General features: G+C 34.7%; 2 protein-coding genes across 15 annotated transcripts in view; one reads left to right on the top strand and one right to left on the bottom strand.

Annotated features, from left to right (window-relative positions):
• Window positions 1-1,719: 1,719 nt before the first annotated feature.
• LOC122633804 (beta-1,3-galactosyltransferase 5-like) lies at window positions 1,720-10,155 on the bottom strand. Of its 7 annotated transcripts, none has more exons than XM_043822183.1 (4): window positions 9,716-10,155; window positions 9,458-9,554; window positions 4,500-5,315; window positions 1,720-4,401 (listed from the first exon to the last, which is right to left on the bottom strand). In XM_043822183.1, exons 3-4 carry the CDS (start codon window positions 4,630-4,632, stop codon window positions 3,284-3,286), a joined length of 1,251 nt encoding a protein of 416 aa, XP_043678118.1. In that variant the 5' UTR covers window positions 4,633-5,315; window positions 9,458-9,554; window positions 9,716-10,155; the 3' UTR covers window positions 1,720-3,283. The 7 variants fall into 7 exon arrangements, with proteins under 7 accessions (XP_043678118.1, XP_043678119.1, XP_043678117.1 ...); XM_043822184.1 differs by having other exon boundaries at window positions 9,458-9,504; XM_043822182.1 differs by lacking the exons at window positions 9,458-9,554; window positions 9,716-10,155 and adding exons at window positions 8,168-8,337; window positions 9,398-9,427.
• Window positions 9,582-24,376, top strand: part of LOC122633797 (calcium-dependent secretion activator) — a 21,213-nt gene continuing 6,418 nt past the window's right edge. The window contains exons 1-15 of one of the 8 annotated variants that reach the window (XM_043822159.1): window positions 9,582-9,718; window positions 10,855-11,026; window positions 16,881-17,464; window positions 17,752-17,919; window positions 18,721-19,212; window positions 19,456-19,862; window positions 19,969-20,433; window positions 21,119-21,478; window positions 21,978-22,217; window positions 22,308-22,608; window positions 23,051-23,207; window positions 23,294-23,745; window positions 23,830-23,988; window positions 24,132-24,248; window positions 24,333-24,376. The exon at window positions 24,333-24,376 is cut by the window's right edge and continues 195 nt beyond it. In XM_043822159.1, coding sequence (XP_043678094.1) covers window positions 17,042-17,464; window positions 17,752-17,919; window positions 18,721-19,212; window positions 19,456-19,862; window positions 19,969-20,433; window positions 21,119-21,478; window positions 21,978-22,217; window positions 22,308-22,608; window positions 23,051-23,207; window positions 23,294-23,745; window positions 23,830-23,988; window positions 24,132-24,248; window positions 24,333-24,376 — 3,785 coding nt within the window. In that variant the 5' untranslated portion in view covers window positions 9,582-9,718; window positions 10,855-11,026; window positions 16,881-17,041. Of the gene's footprint in view, window positions 9,719-10,239; window positions 10,356-10,610; window positions 10,739-10,854; window positions 11,027-16,880; window positions 17,465-17,751; window positions 17,920-18,720; window positions 19,213-19,455; window positions 19,863-19,968; window positions 20,434-21,118; window positions 21,479-21,977; window positions 22,218-22,307; window positions 22,612-23,038; window positions 23,208-23,293; window positions 23,746-23,829; window positions 23,989-24,131; window positions 24,249-24,332 lie in introns of those variants that run through there. The other 7 variants (XM_043822157.1, XM_043822158.1, XM_043822156.1 and 4 more) reach the window with 7 other exon arrangements.

Below are 24,376 nucleotides of genomic sequence, written 5' to 3'. Positions count from 1 at the left end.
ATACTTGGAAAAAGAAAAAGAAATCATAATCTTTGGAGACTAGTGGTAGAAAGGTGCTCAATGTATACTGCATATTGCGTGATTCTCTTTTGAAATATCATGGTATAATGATAATCGTTTATTTTTCTATTTAATATCTAGTAAATATGATCTCATTTTTATTTGTCAAAGCTTTAACACAAATATTCTCAGGAACGTATATAAAAATGTTAATATCCGAATTTTTATCATAGGAAATTTTATATTAGTGATTTTTCCAATCGATTTCGTAAAATCAATTTGATGGTTAGAAATTAGATATTGAATATTTATTATGATAAAAAATATATCTGAGATTTCATATAATATAGTACTAGATTAAAAGATGCAATAGTATTTCATAAAATCTCTTTATTATTTTCTCATTAAATGAAAAGACCAAATAAACTATCTTTCGAATTGTGTTTTTATAACCTTATTGCAACTCGTTCATTACCTTACGATAAGATTTGTATACTTTCTTATACACGCTATATTAATTCGTATTTTTTTTTTATTTTTTATGCAAACAGGAAAACCTTTCCTTTTTAGTTCCGTTATAAGAATATATCAGTTGATTTTTTCATTATCAATTCCACATTGTACTGCATTTTACGTAAACGTGTGATACGATTGATCAATAAATAAAAAAAGGTTCTAAGAGAGTATAATAAATCATATTTTATTAATGATGAGCGTAAATAATTTATTATAATAAGCATTGAAGTTTCTTTTTTTCCTTTAATTTTTTTAACACAAGTCACAGTGATCGAGCATGGTACATATACGTGTATCCGTATGTGTACCCGAGTATTTTATTTATGACGTAAATTGTTAACAAATACACACACACATATTTTCTTTCGATGATAAATTATTCAATTCGATGCTGTGAAATCATTGAAACTTAGTGTACATAATACAAAATTGAATTTGCATTTGTAAAATAAAATTAAAATATTCCATTAATTCGTTTAAAAAAGAAAACCAAATGAATAAATGCATTTACTCGAAGATTCAAATTAAGATCATTTAATTTTAAGTTAATGATATTATATCGTTATTAATTCGTATAAAAATAAAATGTAGATTTTTTCTTCCACTTTTAGATTAATTTAACGTTAATAGGAATGTAAAAAGATAAATTTCAATTTTGCGCGGTTTCTTTTTTTATTTCCTTCTCTCTCTCTCTCTCTCTCTCTCTCTCTCTCTCTCTCTCTCTCTCTCTCTCTCTTAGGTAACGTCACGTGATTCTGCGCGACGTTTGCACACATACATAGTCAAACCATCAATTTCACATCTACAATACATAAGTACTTGTCTACTGTTAGTAGATTTTCTTTTTATCGGAATATTTCAGTGCAATTCCAATATGTCTGGTGCGATTTTAAGTAGGTTTTCTCTTTCTCGTTTTTCTTCATATTTGATATTTTTCAAATTTATCGAAGATATTTATTTGAAATATTTCGAGGATATATATATACACACATACATATATATATATATACACACATACACAATTTGTTTTTTTTGTTTTTTTTTTATTCGAAATTTACGTGCTTTTTATTTTTATACACTTTACGATTTTATTTTTATTATGGATTCTCTTGTAAAATAGGTTCGAAGTTCTTTTTATAAAATATCATTTACGATTATGTAAGACTTCAACTTAGATATTAGATATGAGTAGAAAACATCAAGTTTTTTAATTTTTTAATTTTTTAGTTTTGTTTTATTTAAAAAATTCGTATTACGCAAATACCTGCGTACATCGTGATTGTATTCGAAGGATTTTTATTCTTATTTTTATTCATTTTTTATTTTTTTTTTCTGTTTTCTTTTTTCTTTTCTTTCTGGAAGTTTCTATAGTCGTTTATAGAAACGATCATTTAGGATCGTTTATACCCTTTTGTTACGTACATTGGCGGTAAATGTAACGTCGAGAGTGAAATAACGTGTGCATCTAATTGATAATAATTACGTGCCATCATAAAATCTCGATTCGAAGCGAATGAAAATCGTGTCAAGGACACTATCGGATCTCTCAAGCGATTCTCATTTGCATCGAACAACGAAACCTTGACCCAAACTTTACAGGTTTGTTACCTTGTAATCATTATTACGATGATATTTACGATTTAATATATTTCTTGTGATAGTAAAAGAAGGATAGAGAGACGGAAGAAACGAGAAAAAACAGTCATTTTAAATTCACAATCAAAGAATTTGAAAAATTCTTGTTTCAACGTTAAGAAAATAATTTTCGTATACGATGATATAATTTTATTTTATCTTTTATATATGGCACTTGAAAAAAATAACACAGTTAAATGTCTACGTATACATGAACGGCGTGATACTAATTGAAAATTGTTAAAAAAAAGTGACATGTGGAAGTTTTCTTTTACATGCATGCAGAGATATTATCTAGGCAATGACTAGATAATAATTCAGAGAAAAAATATGCATATTACAGATATACACACACACACACACACACACACACACACATATATATAATGTTCTGTAACGATTATATATGTGAATTATTAAATAAGAAGTTTATATACGACCAGTCCAAGTATAATACGATCTCCTCACTGTAATATATATTTACGAGCAACGTATATATGTATATAGGAAAATTATTGGTTATGACAGTGGTGCTCAAATGACGATTTTTCTGATTGTTTGTAGTTTAAAATATTTTACTTATTGTTAGACAAATTGAGCATCACTGATATAAAAAATGGCATTAGAATATTTTGAAGTATGATTGATTAATATTCTTTTTTAATATTAAAACAGATATAGTAAGAATTGTGCGATATCAAATATATAATGCACTTAAATGTGAAAATCACTTCTTCTTTTTTGTTGCATCATAGACATTAGAAAGCTTTAAACTAAATAATAAAATATCAACAGTAAAGAAGAAGACGAATTGTATGACAATTAAAATCTATATCCTGCTGGAATATTATCTCATAATAAATACTAACTATGTGTAGAAACATAGACTCCTGTTCTTAAAATATAAAATCTTATTATTTATATACTTATAATAATTTAAATTATCTATGGACTGTACTATGTAGAGTATTTGTTCATTGAGGCCATAAAGTAGAATAAAATATACACATATCGCAGACCACCAAAAAGTGGTAATTAATATATGAAATAGAATGAATCAAGTTAAATGTTGTGACAAAGAACCTGTCACTCAATTTCCAAATATTATGTGTACAGCTTCTATCTATTCTTATCACTTACATTTACTCTTACCATCAAGCAATTTCTTCCAGAGATCGAATTGTTCACTGTATTTAACCATGTGTATACTTATTCCATGTTGTATGTTACAGAGACTATAAGCTATCCGCTTGTTGAGGAACTCATTAGCTTGCACTCGTTTAATTCCTAGTTTATGTGCAACGATTCCAGTCATGAAAACATCTTCAAGTTTAAGATATGTTTGGTCCAAGGCAGCATCATACAATTTTCGCACTATGTCACTAGATAACAGATAAGCTGGACCTGTAGTAAAGTCTGGAAATACAGGTTGTTTAAATTGCGTTTGTGAGACATAGTATTTGCTCTTCTTATTTCTAATGGGTTTCCATCTTCTGGCTAATCTGCCAAATATTACACTTTTGTCTTTTCCATGCCTATTTATAAATGCTAACAAACGTGGAACATTAATAAACATATCGTCATCTGTCTTTAGAACAAATTTCACCTTGGAACAATAACTATCTACCCACTCCAAAATGGAGATTGTTTTAAGAGTGAGATTTGAATAAGAATCTAAAAACTTTCCACGTATTATGTCACCATATATTCTTTGTTCTTGTTCAAGTACTTTTTCGACTTTAGAATCTAAAGTAGCACCTAACATAAAGAGTATACTAATATCTCTTCTTTGTCCAAAGTGTCCCCAAGTTTGTCTAATTGCTGTCCTTGCTTCCACATGTGTAGGTGCAGACATTATAATAATAACCAAGTCCATTTCTTTACCAAAATCTGGACATTTTTCTGGTATAGGTACTGTATGTCCAGCTTCATATATGGCACGTGCATAATCATTAGAAACTACAGAAACACTTTTCCGCGTATTAACAACTATTTCTGTTTCCAATAAAGGTACTTCACTGCTTTGTTTCAGGTTGAGCGACGTGCTTATGGAAGACAAAGCTTGAGAACTAGACGACGTAGAAAGTGTAGTGATAATTGTTGCAGTGTTGCTTGCATTATGTTGAGAATAAGAATTCAATGTCAAAGTTTCATATGTCATATTTTTGGGCACGGATTGGATATCTATACTATGATTCGATTGATTTCGAAGTGCTTCCTGATAAACAATATGACCTGAAATAAATGAATCTATCAAGAAATCATCAAATGAAGGATTTAAAAAGGAATAATCTTCAATGAAATACCTCTTTATCAGGTAAGCATAAAAAAACAAAAAGAATACTCACTGAAATTTCGAGCTGAACCAAACTGATGAATATCATAGAAGGTGGTACGATAGTAAGCATAAAAAGTCAGAACTATCAAGCCAAGAATAAGGCTCTGTAAAGGGCGATTACGAGGATGCAAGAATTGGTACATGACGAGTTGCGTCTTTTACAATAAGGGGCCTCGTACGATTGTCTAATTTCGTTCTATCGAATAACAACGGCGTACATACACCGTTTATTATATATCGTTGTGATTGTCACGTTTCGTTAGAATCGTTAGTATGTTGTCGTGATTTTCCCGTCTGGTGACTGACAACTACTGGCAACTACTACTATACTCTTTTGAGAGTAGAAGCGAATGTACAGATATTCTCATACTGCAAGAAAACTTGAGATTTTACTCTCTCTCTCTCTCTCTCTCTCTCCCTCACTCTCCCTCACTCTCTTTCCCTTTTACTTGCTTCTGCGTTATCCTTTCACTAGCTATCGTCGTTATGATTGTTGTGTTACCGTCGTCCTGTAGAACTCCTTCGAGGCTAACTCGAAGCTTATCAAAATGAACAAAGTATAAACGTTCACCACCACCTTCCAAGACTTTTGCCGAGATTCATTTTTCTACTTTCAAACACATTATTTGACGGGCACCGACGTTCTTCTCTCTTCTTCTTTGGTCGAGCTAGCTGGCACCCAATGGGCCACCCATTCGCCACCCATTGATATATAGTAACACGCATCGACGTCGATCACGTTACTCGAAGCGATCTTGCGTCGATCCTTCCTCTTCCTTCCTTCTCTCCTCTCCTCTTTTCACTCCCCACTTCCTGTCGCTCTTTCCTGTTATAATATAGAGACGTTAGTTTTAAGCCTTATGCAGTGTTAAAAGGTTTTGACAGTTTGTTGCTATCTAAACGTTTTGACCTGGGTTCGCTCGATGAATCATCAGTAGGGCTGACGAGCGGACCCTACTACTTTAAACGTACTCAATATATACTCGTTATAGGGCAAACAGATCTTTAGAACCTATATGTATTGTAACGCTGCAACGTATAGTGCTTTCGAGGGAACGTGTAATTTTTATTAGAATCTGCGACGCCTAGCGGCAGACAGGACGAAGTCGGCATACCTACGAGGAGGGTGTTACTTTCGTCGTACCGTTAGTTCGGACATGGCGCGAGATTCGTCGGTACATAATTTTTATAAATCGAATTTCTCAAACTTACTAGGATAAATGTCATGGTTTTCATATCGTCAAGTTCTTTGAAAAAGATTCGAGATAATTTACCGATTACTTTATTTTTGAGCTATTGATATTTGAAAGAAAGAATTGCTTATTATTATTCTCGAGCTCGATCTTTTGCAATTAGAATGCTAACTAAAGCAATGTTTCAAAATTTGAGTTAGAATAGAAACTATATCGTTTAGAGATTTAGGTTGCGTAGGTTGAAATTCGTTATCACGATGGAACAGGATTTCCGATTGTAACTCATTAAAGAAGAAAAAAAGGAAGAATAAATTGGAAGTTCGATAAAGTATTGCCCTTCTTTTTTATTTATTTCGTTATTAAGCTAAGCTTATTTTCTTTATTAGAAAACGTATGATATGTATGTTCTACTAAACTAAAAATGGAATGGATATACTTTTATCGTTAATACTCGGCCGAGTTTTCACGATCAATCTCACCTACAATCAGAGAACTATACGCGAATAGTCTTCTAAAAATATCGCGAACGAATCTCTTTTCCGTTTGCATTAATAATTATATTAGTTTTTTTCCCCCAAACAGAACATCCAATTTTATAGCCGATGATAAGTAATTTAGATGTTAACAGCGATGATAATGGAAGATTGATCAATCCTTTATATTATTATGTATTACTCGATATTTTTAGCGAGCTATATTCATCAATATTGTACTTTATACAGAGAATAGATGTGTGTGGGTGTGTGTATTGAGTTATGTAGTTATGTACGTATGTACTTGCAATAGAAGATACGAATAGACGTACATAGGTAGGATCATTGATGCGTGAACGCTTTTTGAATGAGCATTGGAAACGAACGAAGCGCCATTTGCTCGATTACCATTCACAGAGACTGTACCATTGGATGATAGTTCAGCAAACATTATCTTTAGATATTTTCAGAGTATAAATATTTTTTTAAGAGAAAATTCACTTTTACTAATGTACTTCTAATAGATCCAAGAATTCTATGTTATTAAAATTTTCTTTCTTTTTTTTTTTTGTATTTTTAGGAAAACTATGACTTGATCCTTCCTCGAAGAAAATCTATGTTATTAAAAGTGTTTTGTGAAGAAAAGACAGGCTAGACTCTAGAACGATGAAATCTTCAGAGTCAAAGCTCTCTTTCGTATCGTAGTCGGACTGTAGTTATTACCAAGAGCAAGAGGTTGATCGATAACCTATTTCTCGGTGGTTGGCACAACGCCAGAATTCCTACTGAGTGCTGCTGACTCTTTGACATCACGACAAAATAACCTCGTCCTCGAGCTAGGTCATGAATGTTTTCAAAATTCGATGGAAAGTATGAGAAAGAGAGAGAGAGAGAGAGAGAGAGAGAGAGAGAGAGAGAGAGAGAGAGAGAGAGAGAGAGAGAGAGAGAGAGAGAGAGGGAGGGAGAGAGAGAGAGAGAGGGGATGCTACTATTGGTAAGAGTCCTTCACGAGGTATCACTGGACTAAAATGTTTTTTTCGTCTGAAGGTTAGATGAACAACAGAGAAATATTATTTCATAAATTTTGTTTATATTCTTTTACTATACTTTGTCCTTTCACTTATATGAAAAATGAAATTAAATTCTCGTCTCCTTTTTCTTTTTTCTATATATCATCTTTTTCCTTTGCAATGAACGGATCTTCTTCAACTTTTGTACAAAGCAAGCTTTCTATAATTTCAGCGAATAATGGACCCATGAGCTTTCCAATTTCAATGGTTCGAAGTAAATGCTTGACCTTGCTGAAAATGGAGTAAAATTTATAGAAGCGTTATTGTCGAGCTAGCTCGCTAGCTGGCTAGCCAGTCAGTCGACTGGCTTTTGTGAATGCTCGTGAAAACGACGATGATACTACTACTGTTAATGGTACTGCATTAGCTATTTCGAGTAATATTATTTTCTATGTTAATATAAGCGTTCACGAGAGAAAGAAGGAGAAAGGGAATATTGCATTGTCTACAAATAAGGGCCTTCGATCGATTCTTCTCTTTTATTATTCACTTTTATTTCTTTTTATTTTTCTTGCGTTATAATAGAAGAATGCCGAGACGCTTAATAACGAGAAGAAGTTGTTAGCTTCACTACCACGTTACGATCCATCATCTGCAACGGATTGGCAGACCAGTCACCTAATGCCTGCTCTAAAGGTTCTCATTCAACAGCTCGGTCACCATGACCACCAGAGAGAGAGAGAAAGAGAGAGAGAGAGAGAGAGAGAGAGAGAGAGAGAGAGAGAGAGAGAGAGAGAGAGAGAGAGAGAGAGGAAAGAAGAGGACTCTTAACGTCGCGATGCGTTTAACACGAATTCGATCATCATGAGTACTAACATGAATGACCATTGACGAGTCTAGTGAATGATAGCAAATTCTCGTTATTAATTGAATCGATTACGTCAAATTGCAAAAATTCCTAGAGAACAATTAACGCAGAGACAATTCATTGCCGGTCGTTACCGTTCGATCGTCTATGTTTGCGTCATTCGGTAAAAAATCGCTGACATTGCGCTTTGATCGAGCATAGTTCTTCACATTCTTTTCTTCGAACCTTTGAAAATCTAGCCAGTCATACTCGTCCGTAGTGTACTTGACACCAAGTGCAGGATACTTGCCGTTGAACTTGATCGCTTGTTAGGATCAATGCCAATGATATAGTTAGTTTATCGCTTTTGTGATCGTGCATCTATCATCGTGATTGATCTATTAATCTCTATAAATCGAGTCATTTGATATCTACATGTGTGTATGTGTGTGTATGTATTTGAAAGATCATTCTCATTTTTTTGACAATGATAAATCCTTAAGATCATATTGCAAGCGAAATATGTTTAAAGTAATCACTGTTATTTCATAAAAATGAGATAGATATTTCAGATAGATATAAGATGGAAGTGTTCAAAGAAATTTGTCTATTAAAAAAAAAAACGTCATAAGAATGGACTTGATTTTTAGTAAGCGACACATTTCTTAGTAAATACCAACGGTAATGAGCATTAATGACACTATACGGATCGTGGTCTGACCGCAAACGGTTATTACTACTTTAATCGTAATTCTAATCGATTTATCATTCCACAGGCGTCATGGATTGATCATATGAACAAACGAGTCACTTATTTGGGCAACGAAGGAGAGAAGGAATGAGAAATGATAAGCTTACAAACCAATTCTATAGACATCCCTGTCCTTCGTCTTCTTTTATATAAAATCAATATTCTCCGAAGTTTCTTTAACATCAATGTACGTAAGTACTTGATGCTCCGAATCAGAAAAGAAAAAGAACGATCGATAAACGTTGTCTCATGAGTATTGTAACGCAACACATATCAAGCGTTACTAATCCAGATTAGAAACGATAGCTCGGATTAAAGACTTTTGTCTTTTTTTCGTTTTTTTTTCGAGTTAGAAACTAACTCAAAGGTAACAATGATTCCATTCTGTCTGTTTAATTTCTAAATATTGATTTAAAAGGAATTACCATATTTCTAAATTCTATCAATTTGTAGCTTGATCCGATAAGATTTACGATCGTGAAAGGATTTAATAAGATCGATGAATCAACAACGAGCTTATTTCGAAAGTACCGTCACGTAAGCATGTTAAATTCTTTTTTTCTGTTTCTTTTCTTTTCTCTTCCTATCTAATTCTTACCATCGTTCAACGGCAAGCCTTTAAAGACGTACTTACGATGATCTTAGAAGTCTACCGCCGGCGAAAGTTCCACGTATACGTTCGACATGTACTTACTAGTCGCATGAAAATGACACTGTCAAGCCCAACGACTCGGAGATCCACTTGACCCAAAATGCCGGAAGAAGCAGAAGCAGAAGAAGAAGAAGAAAAACTAGAAGAAGTAGAAGAAGAACAAGAAGGAGGAGGTTGGCCTAAAGCAAAAGTACGGTCGATTCTTTTACATCTGCTTTGGTACTCGCGTACGTGTCTATGCGAAAGACTCGACCTACCAAAGGACGGACAAAAAGGATTTAAGGGGGATGTATCCCTTACCCGGTAATCCCTAAATCCTTTAGCCTGACCCTGTCCTTCTCTGACTTTTTCTTTCTCAATTTCTATCTCCTTTCCATCTTCATTAATACTCCTTTTCTTTTTTTCTCATTTTCTTCATATTTTTCTTATCCCTTCCATTTCTTTTTTTTCTCTCTCTTTCTCTTTCTCTCTTTCTTTTTCTCTCCTTCTTTTTCTCTTTTTATCTTCTATATAATATCATACGTACATAAAGAACGATCTAAGAAAGTGCTAAGAGAAGTCCTACGGATATCTGCGTACAGTTTAGAACGCTCAGCTGCTACAACGACGACCGCGCAGCCGATCGATGGCCCAGTAGCACTTGTATCTCCCCACTTCTAACTTCGTCGTGCGTTCTACGTCCTTCCCTTCACTCTTCGTCTACCTTCTGTGTTCACCCTTTCTCTCTGTCTCTCTCTCTCTCTATCTCTCTTTCTCTCTCTCTCTAACATCATGCTTTTCATCAGACCTCTCTATCTTTGCCGGCACTTTGCAGCCCTCGAACCGCGCAAGTACCGTTTCCATTCGAAGCGTACTTGCATCACGTCACGACGTTCGTCCCTCATCGTCGGACTGATCTAATTACCAAGGAGAAAGCGTGCCTTTTAGGAAACTTAATTGCGTAAAAAGAATTTAATAATATGACCGCCTTCTCTTCCTCTTTGCTACAAATGTGTCAAATTTCATCCACTGGTATTAACATATACTTGGATATGTGTGTGTGCGTGTGCGTGTGTGTGTGTGTATATATATATATATATATATATATATATATAGACACACTGATGCAAAAGTAGATATGTAAAGGGTGGAAAAGCAAGTACATACACATATATTGCATCCATCGTTTCGTGGCTCCCTCTCTATCATTCCCGCTGCTGACACAGCGCACTCCGTCTCTCTCACTTTTCGGCACGTCAGTCGACGAAGGGAGCCAGTCGAACGCGCCACCCTGCGGATCACCGCAAGGATCCGTCGTCCGTTCTACTCGCTTTTACAACCCTCGTACATATTCTCTCCCTCTCTTTTTCTCTCTTTCTCTTTCTTTCTCTTTCTGTCTTAATTCGGTTTGATCGACAAGTTTGATTCTTATCTAATTATCCTTCTCTTCGTCTCTCCAGAAGGAAACATCATCGCGACGAGAGTCTATCTTTATCTACTTTGAAGCTTTCACTGAAGATACACATTATCATCTAATCAAGACTTAATCAAGAACGCGAATACGTGTTTCAAGACTTCACAATGGCTGTACAATTGTCTTCTATGTTGTGACCACGCTACATCTGATACGAGGTTAGTCTCTGTGTGTGCGTGTGTGCATGTGCGTGTACTTTAAAATCAAGACATGACTAGCCTTCTCGAGCTATTATCAACATTGTCCTGTTCTTTCTTTCGCTTTGGACACACCCAGCTACACAGTAACGTCCTTCCTACGGCTGCGAAACAGCCGATATGCCTGCCTGGCTACTAGTAATGGCGAAGCCTCCAACTCGTGTTCAAGCTAGATCAATAACACACTGCTGAGGAGTCGAATCAACCTCGACACGAGGAAACTCGTTGTTTCCTCTATTACTATTTTTCGATCTTTGCACATAACTCTTTTGTAGACTACTTTATTTTCTTAGAAGGAGACATAGTATTAACATTTATAATCATGGAAGATATAATTCAAGCAAGAACATTCTAAGTTCTTTGATGTCGATGTGATATCACCCATAGAGAGAGCAGGTGTTTTTATTTATAGTACTCAACAATTTTTTAACTTTTTCGATATTATTTAATAATCCTTGATGTTAATTCGTCGAGATAACTCTCTCTCTCTCTCTCCCTCCCTCCCTCTCTCTCTCTCTCTCTCTCTTTCCCTCTCTCTCTCTCTCTCTCTCTCTCTCTCTCTCTCTCTTCATCTTCTCTATCTGTTTTCTTATTCTTCTCAAGGGATTAATTTTAGATTAATATTAGAAAAATAAAAATCTTGGAACACACTATGCATGTCAATGACTGACCTCTGTGATTGTCATCAAGCTAGAATAATAATTACGAAGAATTTTACTCGTTTTTAATGAACCTACTTACTTTTCAAGGAATTTACTCGAGAATCTATTTTTCTTCATTCCTTTCCTATGCTCTTTTTTTAGTTTTTTCTTTTTTTTTTAACGGATTAAGATCTATATGTGGTAGCGTTCATAGTCTGTAGAAAGAGCGAGCGTTGGGAATAAAAAAAAGAAAAAAGTGAGAGAAAGAAAATGCTCTGAATGCGGAAGCTCTGCTCTGTTAAAAGTAGAACTCAAAATTACGGAAACGAGGACACGTTTCCCAAAGCGCTGATGATGGATTACTCTCTCTCTCTCTCTCTCTCTCTCTTTCTTTCTTTCTTTTTTTCTTTCTTTTTCTACTTTATTATGTATTCGACTTTCATGCAATTTCTCGTGAAATTTTTTTGTTTTCTTCTTTTTCTTCTTTCTTCTTTTTGTATCGTTGATTACAAACGAACTGAGAAAAATTCGTAAGATATAACATCGTTTCGAGTAATCTAGAGCTTCGTTTGAACTGGTTCTGTTATCCGTCCAGCTGAATGGAACACTAGCGGTCGGTGGCTTCGTCATTCATGTTACAACAGGAAAAGCTTTATCGTGTTTGTGGTAGAGATATATGTACTTCAACATTGTTAGATTAAATATTATTTTTTTTTCTTTTTTTAAGATCGTTTAAATGCCAACGTTTAAACAAGAACGTCGATAATCTGGATTACGTTGTTTGTCCAGTTAAATAGGCCGCTGCCAATCGATATTATTTGTTATCTCTTCTTTACTCTTTTTTGTGATATAAAGAGAGGGAGAAAGAAAGATAGAGAAATGAAAATTTCATTGAAAAATAAATCTATTATATAAAAATGTTATTGTCTCATACGATATAATCGTATAAATAATTGATCGAACGACCTCAAAGTTCATTTTTCTCACGTCGATTAGCCTCCTTTAGTGTCTGACGTTTCAGTTAATGCAGTTCCAACAAAAACTTCTTTTTCTTTTTTTTTCTCTTTCTTTTTCTTCTTTGAAATCTCCAACCACAGACAGCAATCATTAATATTAAACAGGTTTGTAATGCGGTACATAGAAGAAGCTTCTAACAAAAGTTAGAAGAGGTATAATGGAAAGAATTAAAGTGTAGTTTATACTACTCTGTATTGTTAACTCATACCTGAAAAATTTTATTAACGTGCTTTTCATTGAATAAAAATAGAATAAAAATAGTATAAAAATTCGGAGATGATTGATAATAATTCTAAAATAAAATATGTAGATGAAAGATAACTATCAAGAAGGTATGAAAAGAAATGTAGATAAATATAAACAACTTATTTCACATGTTTGGAATTGAAAATCGTACAATATTAATTTGTTAAATAAGTTATAAAATTAACATGACATTTTCCATTTCATTAATAGATTAAAACAAATAGAGACACAATATTAAATGGTATCCATAATTAATTAAAATTATTACTTAACGAATTAACGAAAAGAAGATGGCAAAATAAATGTTATCAACTTGGAATTATTACTTAAGACTTATTTAATTTACTATTGTATTTGAATCAAAATCAAGTCGTCTAGACGGTTTTCGCGTGTCGAGAGCTCTATGAAAAATTCATAAAGATTAATTGGACCGGACTTAAATACGAATGAGATTTTATCAGACTCGTCCTGAGCGCGTCCTTTGAAATCTAACAAACTTTTAAAATTTCAATCGAATAAATCTGTGATTATCAAAATCATGTATATGTATACATATCTTTTCTTTTTAATTGATTCGCATTATTGTGCAATTTTTTTCATTTAAGATCACTGATTTAATTATTAATTTAGACATTAATATAAATTTAAAAAATTAGTAAATATTTCTTTGCGTGATAGTAAAGACTTTTTACAAATGTTATACTAATTTCTTTATTTCAACCATTATACCTTTTCTGGTGTTTTTACATACATTTACGTTCGAGTAGGAAGATAAGCTCGGTCTACTATGACCTTTATGAGTCTTCCTACATCGTTCATTGATTAGGTATCGTAAAGTGCGTACGCTTTCACCCACACAAGCCGCACACACATATAAAAACTTGTATATAAGTAAAAGAGATTGCAAGATAGTAAATGTATGAATAGATTGTTTTGAAAAATATACTGTTGCATTTTTAGTGATTAGATGTATTATCAATTTATCTATGACAAATTGTGCGAATTCAGGGATTTACAAATCCTTATTTTCGTTGCTTCAGAATTTTTCATTTTTCATTCTCATATCTCTACATTGTGTGAGAAAAAGATAAAGCTGTGTGTGTGTGTATATATATATATATATATATATGTACGTATAGTCTGCATAGAATATATATATTCTATGCAGATGACAAATCTTTTCCTCTCACAGTTGGATGCACTCTTGCACACACATATATACAAGCACAAAAGTTTTGCATTCACAAGAACATGTATTTTTCACATTTACGGGATCGTCCATAGAGAGTAGAAGTAAAAGAGAAAGAGAGAAATATTCACTCAATGGAAAATAATTTTCCTTGAATTTTTCACTAAAAAATTTCAGCCTCATATATTATTGAAAGAACTTTTCACTTATTTTCAAACTTTTAATTTTTTCGTTTTTTTTTATTCGTCGAATAATTATAAAATATAGAGAAACGTGATCATATAACCACGATTGTTTCTCGAACGAATCGAATCAGATAAATTCTTGTTTATTTAGTCGTTGAATACATTACATATTATGTAATAAATAAATCGATGAATTTGATTATACTAATTGATGTAATTGCTTTAAATCTATTATCCATCGATTTGATGAAATTTATGTACGAGATTTGTATTTAAAGAATAAAAATAAATAAAAAGAAAAACGTGAATATAGATTATAAAAGCGTCATCGATGAATTGTTTGTTTGGAGAACGGATTATCTTTGTTTCAATTCATAAGGATTATACCTATATAACAAAAAAGGAAGAAAAAAAAAACTATAAAAATTTGTCTATTTAACATGAAAGAGTATTTTGTTCATCTGGTTCGATATTAATTAATGGTAACACGTAACACCTGAGGCAAAGTTATACGAAGTCAAATTTTCATTTACTTTAACATAATATGTATATAGTCATAAAACTGTGTAGGAATCATGCGCACAAGTTCATAGAGTATTTCAATTAAGTTTTGCGTCGTATTTTCCGTAAATCGATGTTCCAACGAACATCGTCTTCGTGCATTTTTTCGAATTCTTTGCTGTTTGATAAATTATCCGTCATGTTCGTGGTACGTAATATATGTAACATTTTTTTATATAACACATTGAATATCAAGCAAATTTTGCATAAATTTGGTTAAGCCAATATTGGAATAATTTTTTCCGAACAATAGAAAACACGGTATATTTTTCCAAACATTATCTATATATATCTTTTATGTTAGAATTTATCTCTATTACGAATCATGGCGTAGTATTATATATAAATGGCTATTATGGATGTAGAAAAATATTAAATAATAATATTTAATCGTGCGTTATATAATGTTCATAGTCTGATAATCGAATAAAGACGAAGACAAATTTCGATCAAAGCTCTACACATTGGAAGTAAAAGGCAGCTTTACTCTGTATGTGCCGGTCTTGCATTAATAATGCACTAAAACGATTACTTTGAGGGTTCTCTCTCTCTCTCTCTCTCTCTCTCTCTCTCTCTCTCTCTCTTAGGAAACATAGGGTGTAAATAATGTTCGAATTTTCGAGATGTGCACTATGATATAGGATATATGTCTTTGGATTTAATTAGATCGACGATTCTTCCTATTTGTGAATGATATTATCGAACTTATGTACAATCTATGTATGTCTATAGATACCTAACATTATCATTGTTTTTTTAATTTAGTGAATTGAGCTCTATCTTTCTATATATCAATCTACTTTAACGATTTTATAGTCAGTGAATTAATTAATGAAATTATTTTAATTCAATAGTATCATTATTGGGACTGTCTAGTTTGTATTTAGTTAGGAGATTATATATAAATATGAGCTGATTGCATATTATACATTAATATATAAAATATTTCGAATATTCGAGACATACATAATTGAAATTTTTGCAAATTTTGATTGAGAATGAATTTATATATATCATCGTATTCTTTATAGAAAATAGTAACCGTATTTTTTCTTCTTTTTCTATTTTTTTTCTAACACTTTCGTGACGAATGATGAGTAGTACATAATAGCTTGAACCTGTATATATGTATATATAAAATAGAGACATATATTCATCTATGTATATTCACTTTCCGTGCATGGAATGACAATCGGTATCAACGTTGCGGCGGAAACATTTGCATTTCTGGGTTAGGTATTAACGCGCCCGTATGCGCGTTCATCGTTTTGTAGTTTTGTTGTAGTATTCACACGAGTTCATTTCTATAGTATTGAAGGTATACCAAATGCTTATCAGACATATTTAACAAACGTGCCATCGTTGTTGAAATGATTTCATTTTAGAAAATCACGAAGACAATTCATATTAATTCATACATGTATCAGTTTCCTTTTATATATCTTTTCTTATTTCTTTTTTTTCTATTTCTTTATTTTTTTTTACAGAAGAAATCTTTTCTTCGGCTGTCCGACTTATTATCGATATTTCCACTTACTTCGTATCACTGTGCAATCTGAAAAAGCTTTCCAAGAGAGTGAAATATTACAGTCGATATATATATATATATATATATATATATATGCGTCGTTCAAAAGCTGTTCAGTTTCCCTTGAAACTTTAAAGCTTTTCAAAGGAGTGGGGTGGTCGTGTACGATGATGATGGAGGACGTGTTCTTTTGAGTAGTAAAAGACGAATATAGTGAGGCGATTCTAAACTCGTTCCTATGAAATAAACAACGTGAATTTGTTAACATTCCTTTGCCCTCTTTTAAACTCACGACAAGAGGATTATTAAAGAAAAACGAATTAAATTGAATAGCTTGATAAAACGCAATACTTGTTTGATTTAACAAATGAATCATATCTAACTGAAGCACGAAGAAGGAATATCGAAGAGGAAATTTGAAGAAGTAATAAATTAATTTGATTTATAGAAACAAGAAGAAATAAGGTGAACAGAAGAGGAATTTAGGATAATCTTGGCGTGCAAGACGGGTCCGTGATCAAGTGAAGCGGCTGGACCTCCATATTGGGAGGTCGAGGACCGCTCGGTGAAGCGTTTGGGCCTTGGAAGAAGGCCTAACATATATAAAAGATGATAGATCCAAGTTCATCGGAGGAGGAGAGCGAAGAGGACCAGAGTACTCACCATGGAGGTGGCGGCGGTGGCCGTGGAGGTAGCGGAAGCTCCCACGGTTCCCACCACCATCCTGCTGGTGGTCCTGGAGGTGGTACAGTTTCCGGGAGCGTTGGTTCGCTCGCATCGGGCATCACCGCGTCTCCTGGTGGCTCGAACCACGTCGGTCCAGCCGGTGGTATTGGCACACATGGTCCAGCTCGTACTGCCGGCACGCTCTCACAAGATTCTGGTTCTGCTCTCGACGTACCAAGTATTTCGAGTGCAAGAAATTCTTTGTCACCCTCTATGAGTGCAGCTCAAGATGCTGCAAATTATTCTCAGAGACCAACCAGTCCTTCGCCGTCTGTTGCTAGTGAAAAAACTGAAGTGGATTTGCAGGTATCTCTTATCATTGACCCTGACCAACGACCACTTGCCATTTGCTTATTTTTCTTTTTTATGTTTCATTTAATATAAAAAATATCTCCAGTTGTAAGCCTTGATTTTTCTTTCTAACATATTTGCGGGTGTCTTATTATCGACTTTGACTACTTGCTGATGACAGTTTTTACTTTTTTATTTTTTCTCTGTCTCATTCAATGTCTCAAACAATTGCAAGTTGCACAACGTTTAATTGTTCGTAATAGTTCGTATTATGTGAACCATATAATTGATGGATTTTTCAGGATAAACAAGAGAGAGAAGAAGAAGAAAGGAAGACCAGGATACAATTGTACGTTTTTATTTCACGATGCATTGCTTACCCATTCAATGCGAAACAACCGATGGATATGACACGTAGGCAAATGAAAGTAACGAAGCAACAACTCGAAACAATCTGCTCTCGCTTTCAGGTAAATGGCATTTCTCTTTGTTCGGTTTTCAATTGATATGACACGTGAATACGTTTTTAATTAAACGAAATATATGTTGTTGACATCTACAAAATGATTGTCACGTTAAAGTCTTCACAATTTTAATGTCGTAACGTGAGATACCTATTTCTACGTAATTAACAGGTGTTGAATTTATAATATCGAAAGCGTTAGAAACCTTTTAAAAGAGACGGTAATTTCAAGAAACCTTACACGGGGTCTTACAGTTGATTCGTGTATAACCTTCACCTTCGTTATACACTCTCTGATAAATCGATGTGATACTCTGCTTTAAATTATCTACGGTCGCGCCGATGGTCGTCAATAATTGCTCTGATGAGGGCCTAATCACATTAGTTCCTATTTGCTAGAATATACATATGTGTATAATTCGTTATTATCGACAATAAATTCTCACGTCATCACGGCGAACGGATTTCCGCATGTAGATGATGTGTCATTTTATTTGGTTCACTTTGAAACTAGAAAATTCAATTAAACAGAATGAGGTCTCCGTGTTTAACACGTTGTTACCAATTGGTAAGATAATTTAGTAAAAATTTTCTCAAGAGTAACACTTTGGAAATTTTAATGATGTATGGAAAATGCTATTATTCGAGGGAGAACGTTATTGAGGGACTAGGTTAATAGGTTAACGAGATCCTTCTAATTAAAAATATTTGGTTAACGAAAAAACAAGAAACAAAAAAGAAAGAAAAAAAAAAGAAAGGAAAAAGAAGTACGGCCTTTAAAAATTTTATTAAATGTTTTGATTTTCAGGGTTTCTTGAAAGGTGAAACGCAGATAATGGCCGACGAGGCTTTCCGCAATGCGATACAGAATTACTTCGACGTATTTCTGAAATCAGACAGAGTAGTTCGAATGGTACAAAGCGGTGCTTGTTCCCAATTCGACTTCCGTGAGGTATTTAAGAAGAACATTGAAAAACGTGTTCGAAGCCTCCCGGAAATCGACGGGCTGAGCAAAGAGACTGTGCTTACGTCCTGGTTGGCCAAGTTCGATTGTATCATCAAGGGGACAGGTGATGAAGACACAAAGAGGCCTTCCAGGATGCAACAGCAGTCTTTGAACTCGGAATTGATATTGTCGAAGGAGCAGTTGTACGACATGTTTCAGCAAATCCTTGGAATTAAGAAGTTTGAACATCAGCTTCTGTTCAACGCCCTCCTGTTGGACTCAGCCGACGAACAGGCTGCCGCCATCAGGAGGGAGCTGGACGGTCGCATACAAAAAGTCAACGAAATGGAGAAGGTATTCTATTTCTTTTCTTTTATTTTCGCTTTTATCTCATCCAGTTAATCCTACTAAAAGGCTTGCATTAGGATACAAGTTTCTCTCTTTCTTTTTCTTTCTTTTACTCTTTTACTCTTTCGCTCTCTCTCTCTCTCTCTCTCTCTCTCTCTCTCTTTCTCTCTCTCTGTTTCTTTTATATTTCCTTTGTCTATATTCCTCTTCTGTAAGTCTGAAGAACATCTAGCAATCCTTCTCCTATAGAACCGCAAGCTCATGCCGAGGTTCCTCCTGAAAGAGATGGAGTCGCTCTACATCGAGGAGCTCAAGTCGTCTATCAACCTGCTAATGGCTAATTTGGAGTCGTTACCGGTCTCCAAGGGTTCGATAGACAGCAAATACGGGCTGCAGAAGCTGAAGCGCTACAACTATCGTGGTGAGCGCTCCCGCTGCCGCGGTCAGGGTTCCCTCGCTAAACTGGAGGGCGACTCCGCTGATTCCGATCCCCAGCTGTCAAAAATAGACGTCGGCCTGACTTTCCAATTGGAAGTAGTTGTTATGGAGGTCAAAGGCCTAAAGAGTCTAGCACCCAATAAAATAGTTTATTGCACTATGCAAGTGGAGGGTAGCGAGAAGTTACAGACTGATCAAGCCGAAGCGTCCAAACCAATGTGAGTAAATATTACTATTAAAATTATTTTACGAAGGACGTGAAAATATACGGGATAAACGAAAGGAAAGGACCGTGACATCTTTTTCCTTTTTTAATGTTATTAGGTGGGATACTCAGGGCGATTTTACCACGATGCATCCTCTCCCCGTAGTGAAAGTTAGACTTTACACAGAAAATCCAGCTGTATTGGCTTTGGAGGATAAGGAATTGGGAAAGGTTGTATTGAGGCCAACTCCACTTTCATGCAAAGTACCAGAATGGCATCGAATGAGGGTACCAAAGAATAATCCTGATCAAGATCTCCGTATGAAGATAGCTTGTCGAATGGATAAGCCGTTGAACATGAAACACTGTGGTTATCTTTACGCTCAGGGCAAGTCTGTATGGAAAAAGTGGAAGAAGCGATATTTTGTGTTGGTCCAAGTCTCGCAGTACACATTTGCGATGTGCTCGTATAAAGAAAAGAAAAGCGAGCCGTCGGAAATGATGCAGCTCGATGGCTATACCGTGGACTATATCGAAGCTATTTCCGCTAATCTCATGGTCGGCATGGATTTAGAAGGCGGAAGGTAAATTTCCGAAAAAATTTAAAAGGAGATACCTAACGCCGTAGTGGCATGCTATTAGTACAATTTATGTAGTTCTTCAACGATCAACGGCAATCAGTGATGCATAAACATATTAAGAGCACTTTGTTGATATCTTCACAATTAGAATACTATCTGTACATCCTTTTATTAGGCATGATCACAATAACTTTTTACAACAGTAGTAAAAAATTTGCTGTTTCTTTTTTTTCTTTTCTACAATTAATAAAATTGTAGAAAAAGTAAAGGCAAACAGTTTTGTCAACGCTTTTAGATCGACTCGAGTTTCAAAAGCTATGACCCGCTGTCGAACTGTTTGGGATTCGAATGTGATTCAACTTCCAGGGTTTTCCATAGATTATCCAGATATTTTAGAATTCTTCGAATTCCATAAGAGATTCGGTTAATTTGAGACTCGATTCGACCTAGAAGTTGTGCTTCGTAGTAGATTTGATAGTTTAATGTATATCTACATATATAGATGGGTGTATAGATAGAAGGAACACACGAACAAGTGCACAGATTGATTATGATAAATAAGACGTTTCTTTTAAGATTTCGATGAAAGCAATGCAATTTCAGAAATGGAGTGCTGTGGATAGGTTGATGCTAGCCCTTAAAAAAAAAAAAACAAAAACTCTGGTCATGTATTACGTGTACTCGACAGGTTCTTTTTCAACGCGGTACGTGAAGGTGACAATATAGTCTACGCCTCGGATGACGAAAACGAATGCCATTTATGGGTAATGGCTATGTACAGAGCGACAGGACAGTCGCACAAGCCGACACCACCAGTATCCGTGGCAGACAAGAATTCAACGATTAGCAAAATTCAAGGAGATGCTGACAGAGCTAAGAAACATGGAATGGAAGATTACATTAGTGCGGATCCATGTAAATTCGATCATCATGCACTTTTCAAATTTCTACAGAATTTAATCCTGGACTACAGACTGAACGATCCTTATTGCTCCTTGGGTTGGTTCTCTCCTGGTCAAGTTTTTGTGCTTGATGAGTATTGTGCTAGGTAATGTCATTAACATTATAAAACATTGCTCTGTAAAAAAGAGTCAGTGATTATTTCATTATGTTTAGAAGATGTATTATAGCATAACTATGCTGATTATGCGCAAAAATTATTTATTCATCCAATTAATGAGACGCCTAAAAGTATGCAACTCTCCAGATACTGCAGATAATGTTGCTTACGAGCGCCATCTATAAATAAACAACTTTTTTTTACTCCTTGATGCATGCAGCACTGTCATATATATGTGCTAAACATGGTTATCTGTTATGAGGGATAAAAAAAGTTACTTACTGATAGATGGCGCTGGTAAGCAACATTATCGATAGTGTCTGAAGTATTGCATATCTTCTGGCGTGATGATTATATATTTGCATGTTTTATATATATAAATAAATATACAATATTAATGATATTTGGAAATGGAATAATATCGAAGAATTATTTCTAAAAAATCATGCTCAGTGAAAAATCGAAAAATATTTATTAATTGTTATAGATACGGTGTGCGTGGCTGCTTCCGTCATCTTTGTTACTTACACGATCTTCTAGACAGAGTCGATCGTGGACTTATGATAGATCCAACGTTGCTACACTTTAGCTTTGCTTTTTGTGCTACTCACGTTTATGGTAACACCACGGATGGCGTGGGTTCTATCACTCACGAGGAAAAAGATAAATTTCAGGAGGTCAAAGAGAGACTTAGGAAAATCCTTGAAAAACAAATTACAAATTTCAGGTAAAATAACAATTTTGACATATCTTTGAAAATATTTTACACATATAATACATTAAAAAAAAAAATAAATAAATTGTATGAATAATGCAGATATAGCTTTCCATTTGGACGACCAGAAGGTGCTTTAAAGTCTACCCTATCTCTTTTGGAACGTGTCTTGATGAAGGATAGTGTAACACCAGTTCCGCAAGAAGAAGTTAAGGGCTTGATCAAGTCCTGTTTAGAAACGGCAGCTCTCGTAAATTACACGAAGCTGTCGGCGGAAGCTAAGATCGAAGATGATTTCAGTGGCGAGGTTTGCGTACCTCCTAGCAAAAAGTTGGAGGATTTGATACACCTTGCCGAATTGTGCGTCGATCTCCTCCAACAAAACGAAGAGCATTATTCGGAGGTATTAGTTGGGTTTCTAGAACTGAGTGTCCATTCTCGGAGTTCTCGAGAGAGAGGGTAGCATGCTTCAAATACGGACTTGGTAAGGGTCCGCAGCCTCCTCAGAAGACAAAACGCGTTGATCATTTTTTCATTATCACAATCGCGAGGAATTTTTAACTGGAGTGATGTTGCAATTTACACGTCTATATCTTCCACGTTAAATAATGATTATTGTTTAATTTACCTTTCTTCTTTTTTTTTTTCATAAGAATAAAATTCATTCACAACACTCGATATATTCTCACGACGTACACATAGAGTAGAAGTAGTGTCTTCTGGGTCCTCGAGGACTCCGTGCTCAGGGTAGCGGTCCCACTGCTCTGAGCTAGAAAAACAGTGCCCGCCGTATATGTGTGACGTCCAATATTTTCACGATCTGCTCCTACTATACTGTACCGCAGGCGTTCGCCTGGTTTAGCGATCTCATGGTGGAGCACGCCGAGATCTTTTGGTCGCTTTTTGCTGTCGACATGGATAAGGTCTTGGCTGAGCAACCACCTGATACCTGGGACAGTTTCCCACTGTTCCAGATTTTGAATGATTATCTTAGAACAGATGGTAAGTTAAACTGAAAGTCAATTGAATATTTATTGTTCGCTAGAACTATAAATCTCATTATTTGACGTACTTAAAAAAATTTTTAGACAACTTGAAGAATGGAAGGTTTCATCAACACTTGCGTGACACGTTTGCTCCGTTGGTCGTACGATACGTCGATTTAATGGAAACATCAATTGCTCAGTCCATTCACAAAGGATTCGAAAAAGAACGTTGGGAGATCAAAGGAAACGGTTGTGCAACCTCCGAAGATCTTTTCTGGAAGCTCGATGCTTTGCAATCGTTTATCGGTGGCTTACATTGGCCAGATCAAGAATTTCGACAACACCTAGAGCAACGATTGAAACTGATGGCCTGTGATATGATAGAATCTTGCATTCAGAGGACAGACACGGCTTTTCAGCAATGGCTTAAAAAGGGTGTGACGTTTACATCGACCGATTATATAATACCATCTGAAATGTGTGCTATGGTGAATGTTATTTTGGATGCAAAGAATCAGAGTTTCAAACTTTGCACTGTCGATGGCGTCGACGTGGTATGCGATTATTTATAAATGTTTATTTAGAATTCTTTTATTAAATTCTTTATTATTATCATTCTTCTTCTATCTTTTTTTTAGCATCAATATCATTCGAAGATCGATGATCTATTAGAAAAAACTTCAGCCGCAATGAACCAGGGAATGATTAATAAATTAGTTACAGTTTTGGAAACAACATTGTCCAAGTTATCTCGTTACGATGAAGGATCTCTTATCGGTTCTATCCTTAGCTTTACGGTACGTGGTTCATTGTTCTTTTGTCAATCAAATATTGCATTGGTATAGCATGAATGTTTCTTCTTCTTTTCTTTTTATTTGTAAAGGGCTTTAGTGTAGGTAGCTTAAAAAATGCCATAGATATTTTATGGGATCTTTTGTAGAAGGTGTCGGGAAGCGGTAAGGAAATGGGTCAAGCGTACGTTAATTTCACAAGGAATTGTATGGATCAGATTCGTAGCAAAGTACTCGACGAATTATGGATTTTGACTTTCTTCGAGGTAAATTATTAATTTTATAGACAGACATCAATGTCTTACTTGTCTTACTTTTTTACGATATAAATTCTTCTTTTTCTTCCTTAGCAATGGTACACCGCACAAATTCAAATGCTGTGCACGTGGCTGTC

Source organism: Vespula pensylvanica, chromosome 13 (genome assembly GCF_014466175.1).
Source record: "Vespula pensylvanica isolate Volc-1 chromosome 13, ASM1446617v1, whole genome shotgun sequence".
Lineage (NCBI taxonomy): Eukaryota > Metazoa > Arthropoda > Insecta > Hymenoptera > Vespidae > Vespula > Vespula pensylvanica.
The sequence above is the reverse complement of the archived record's forward strand: the minus strand, read 5'-3'. Positions and strand labels throughout refer to the sequence as shown.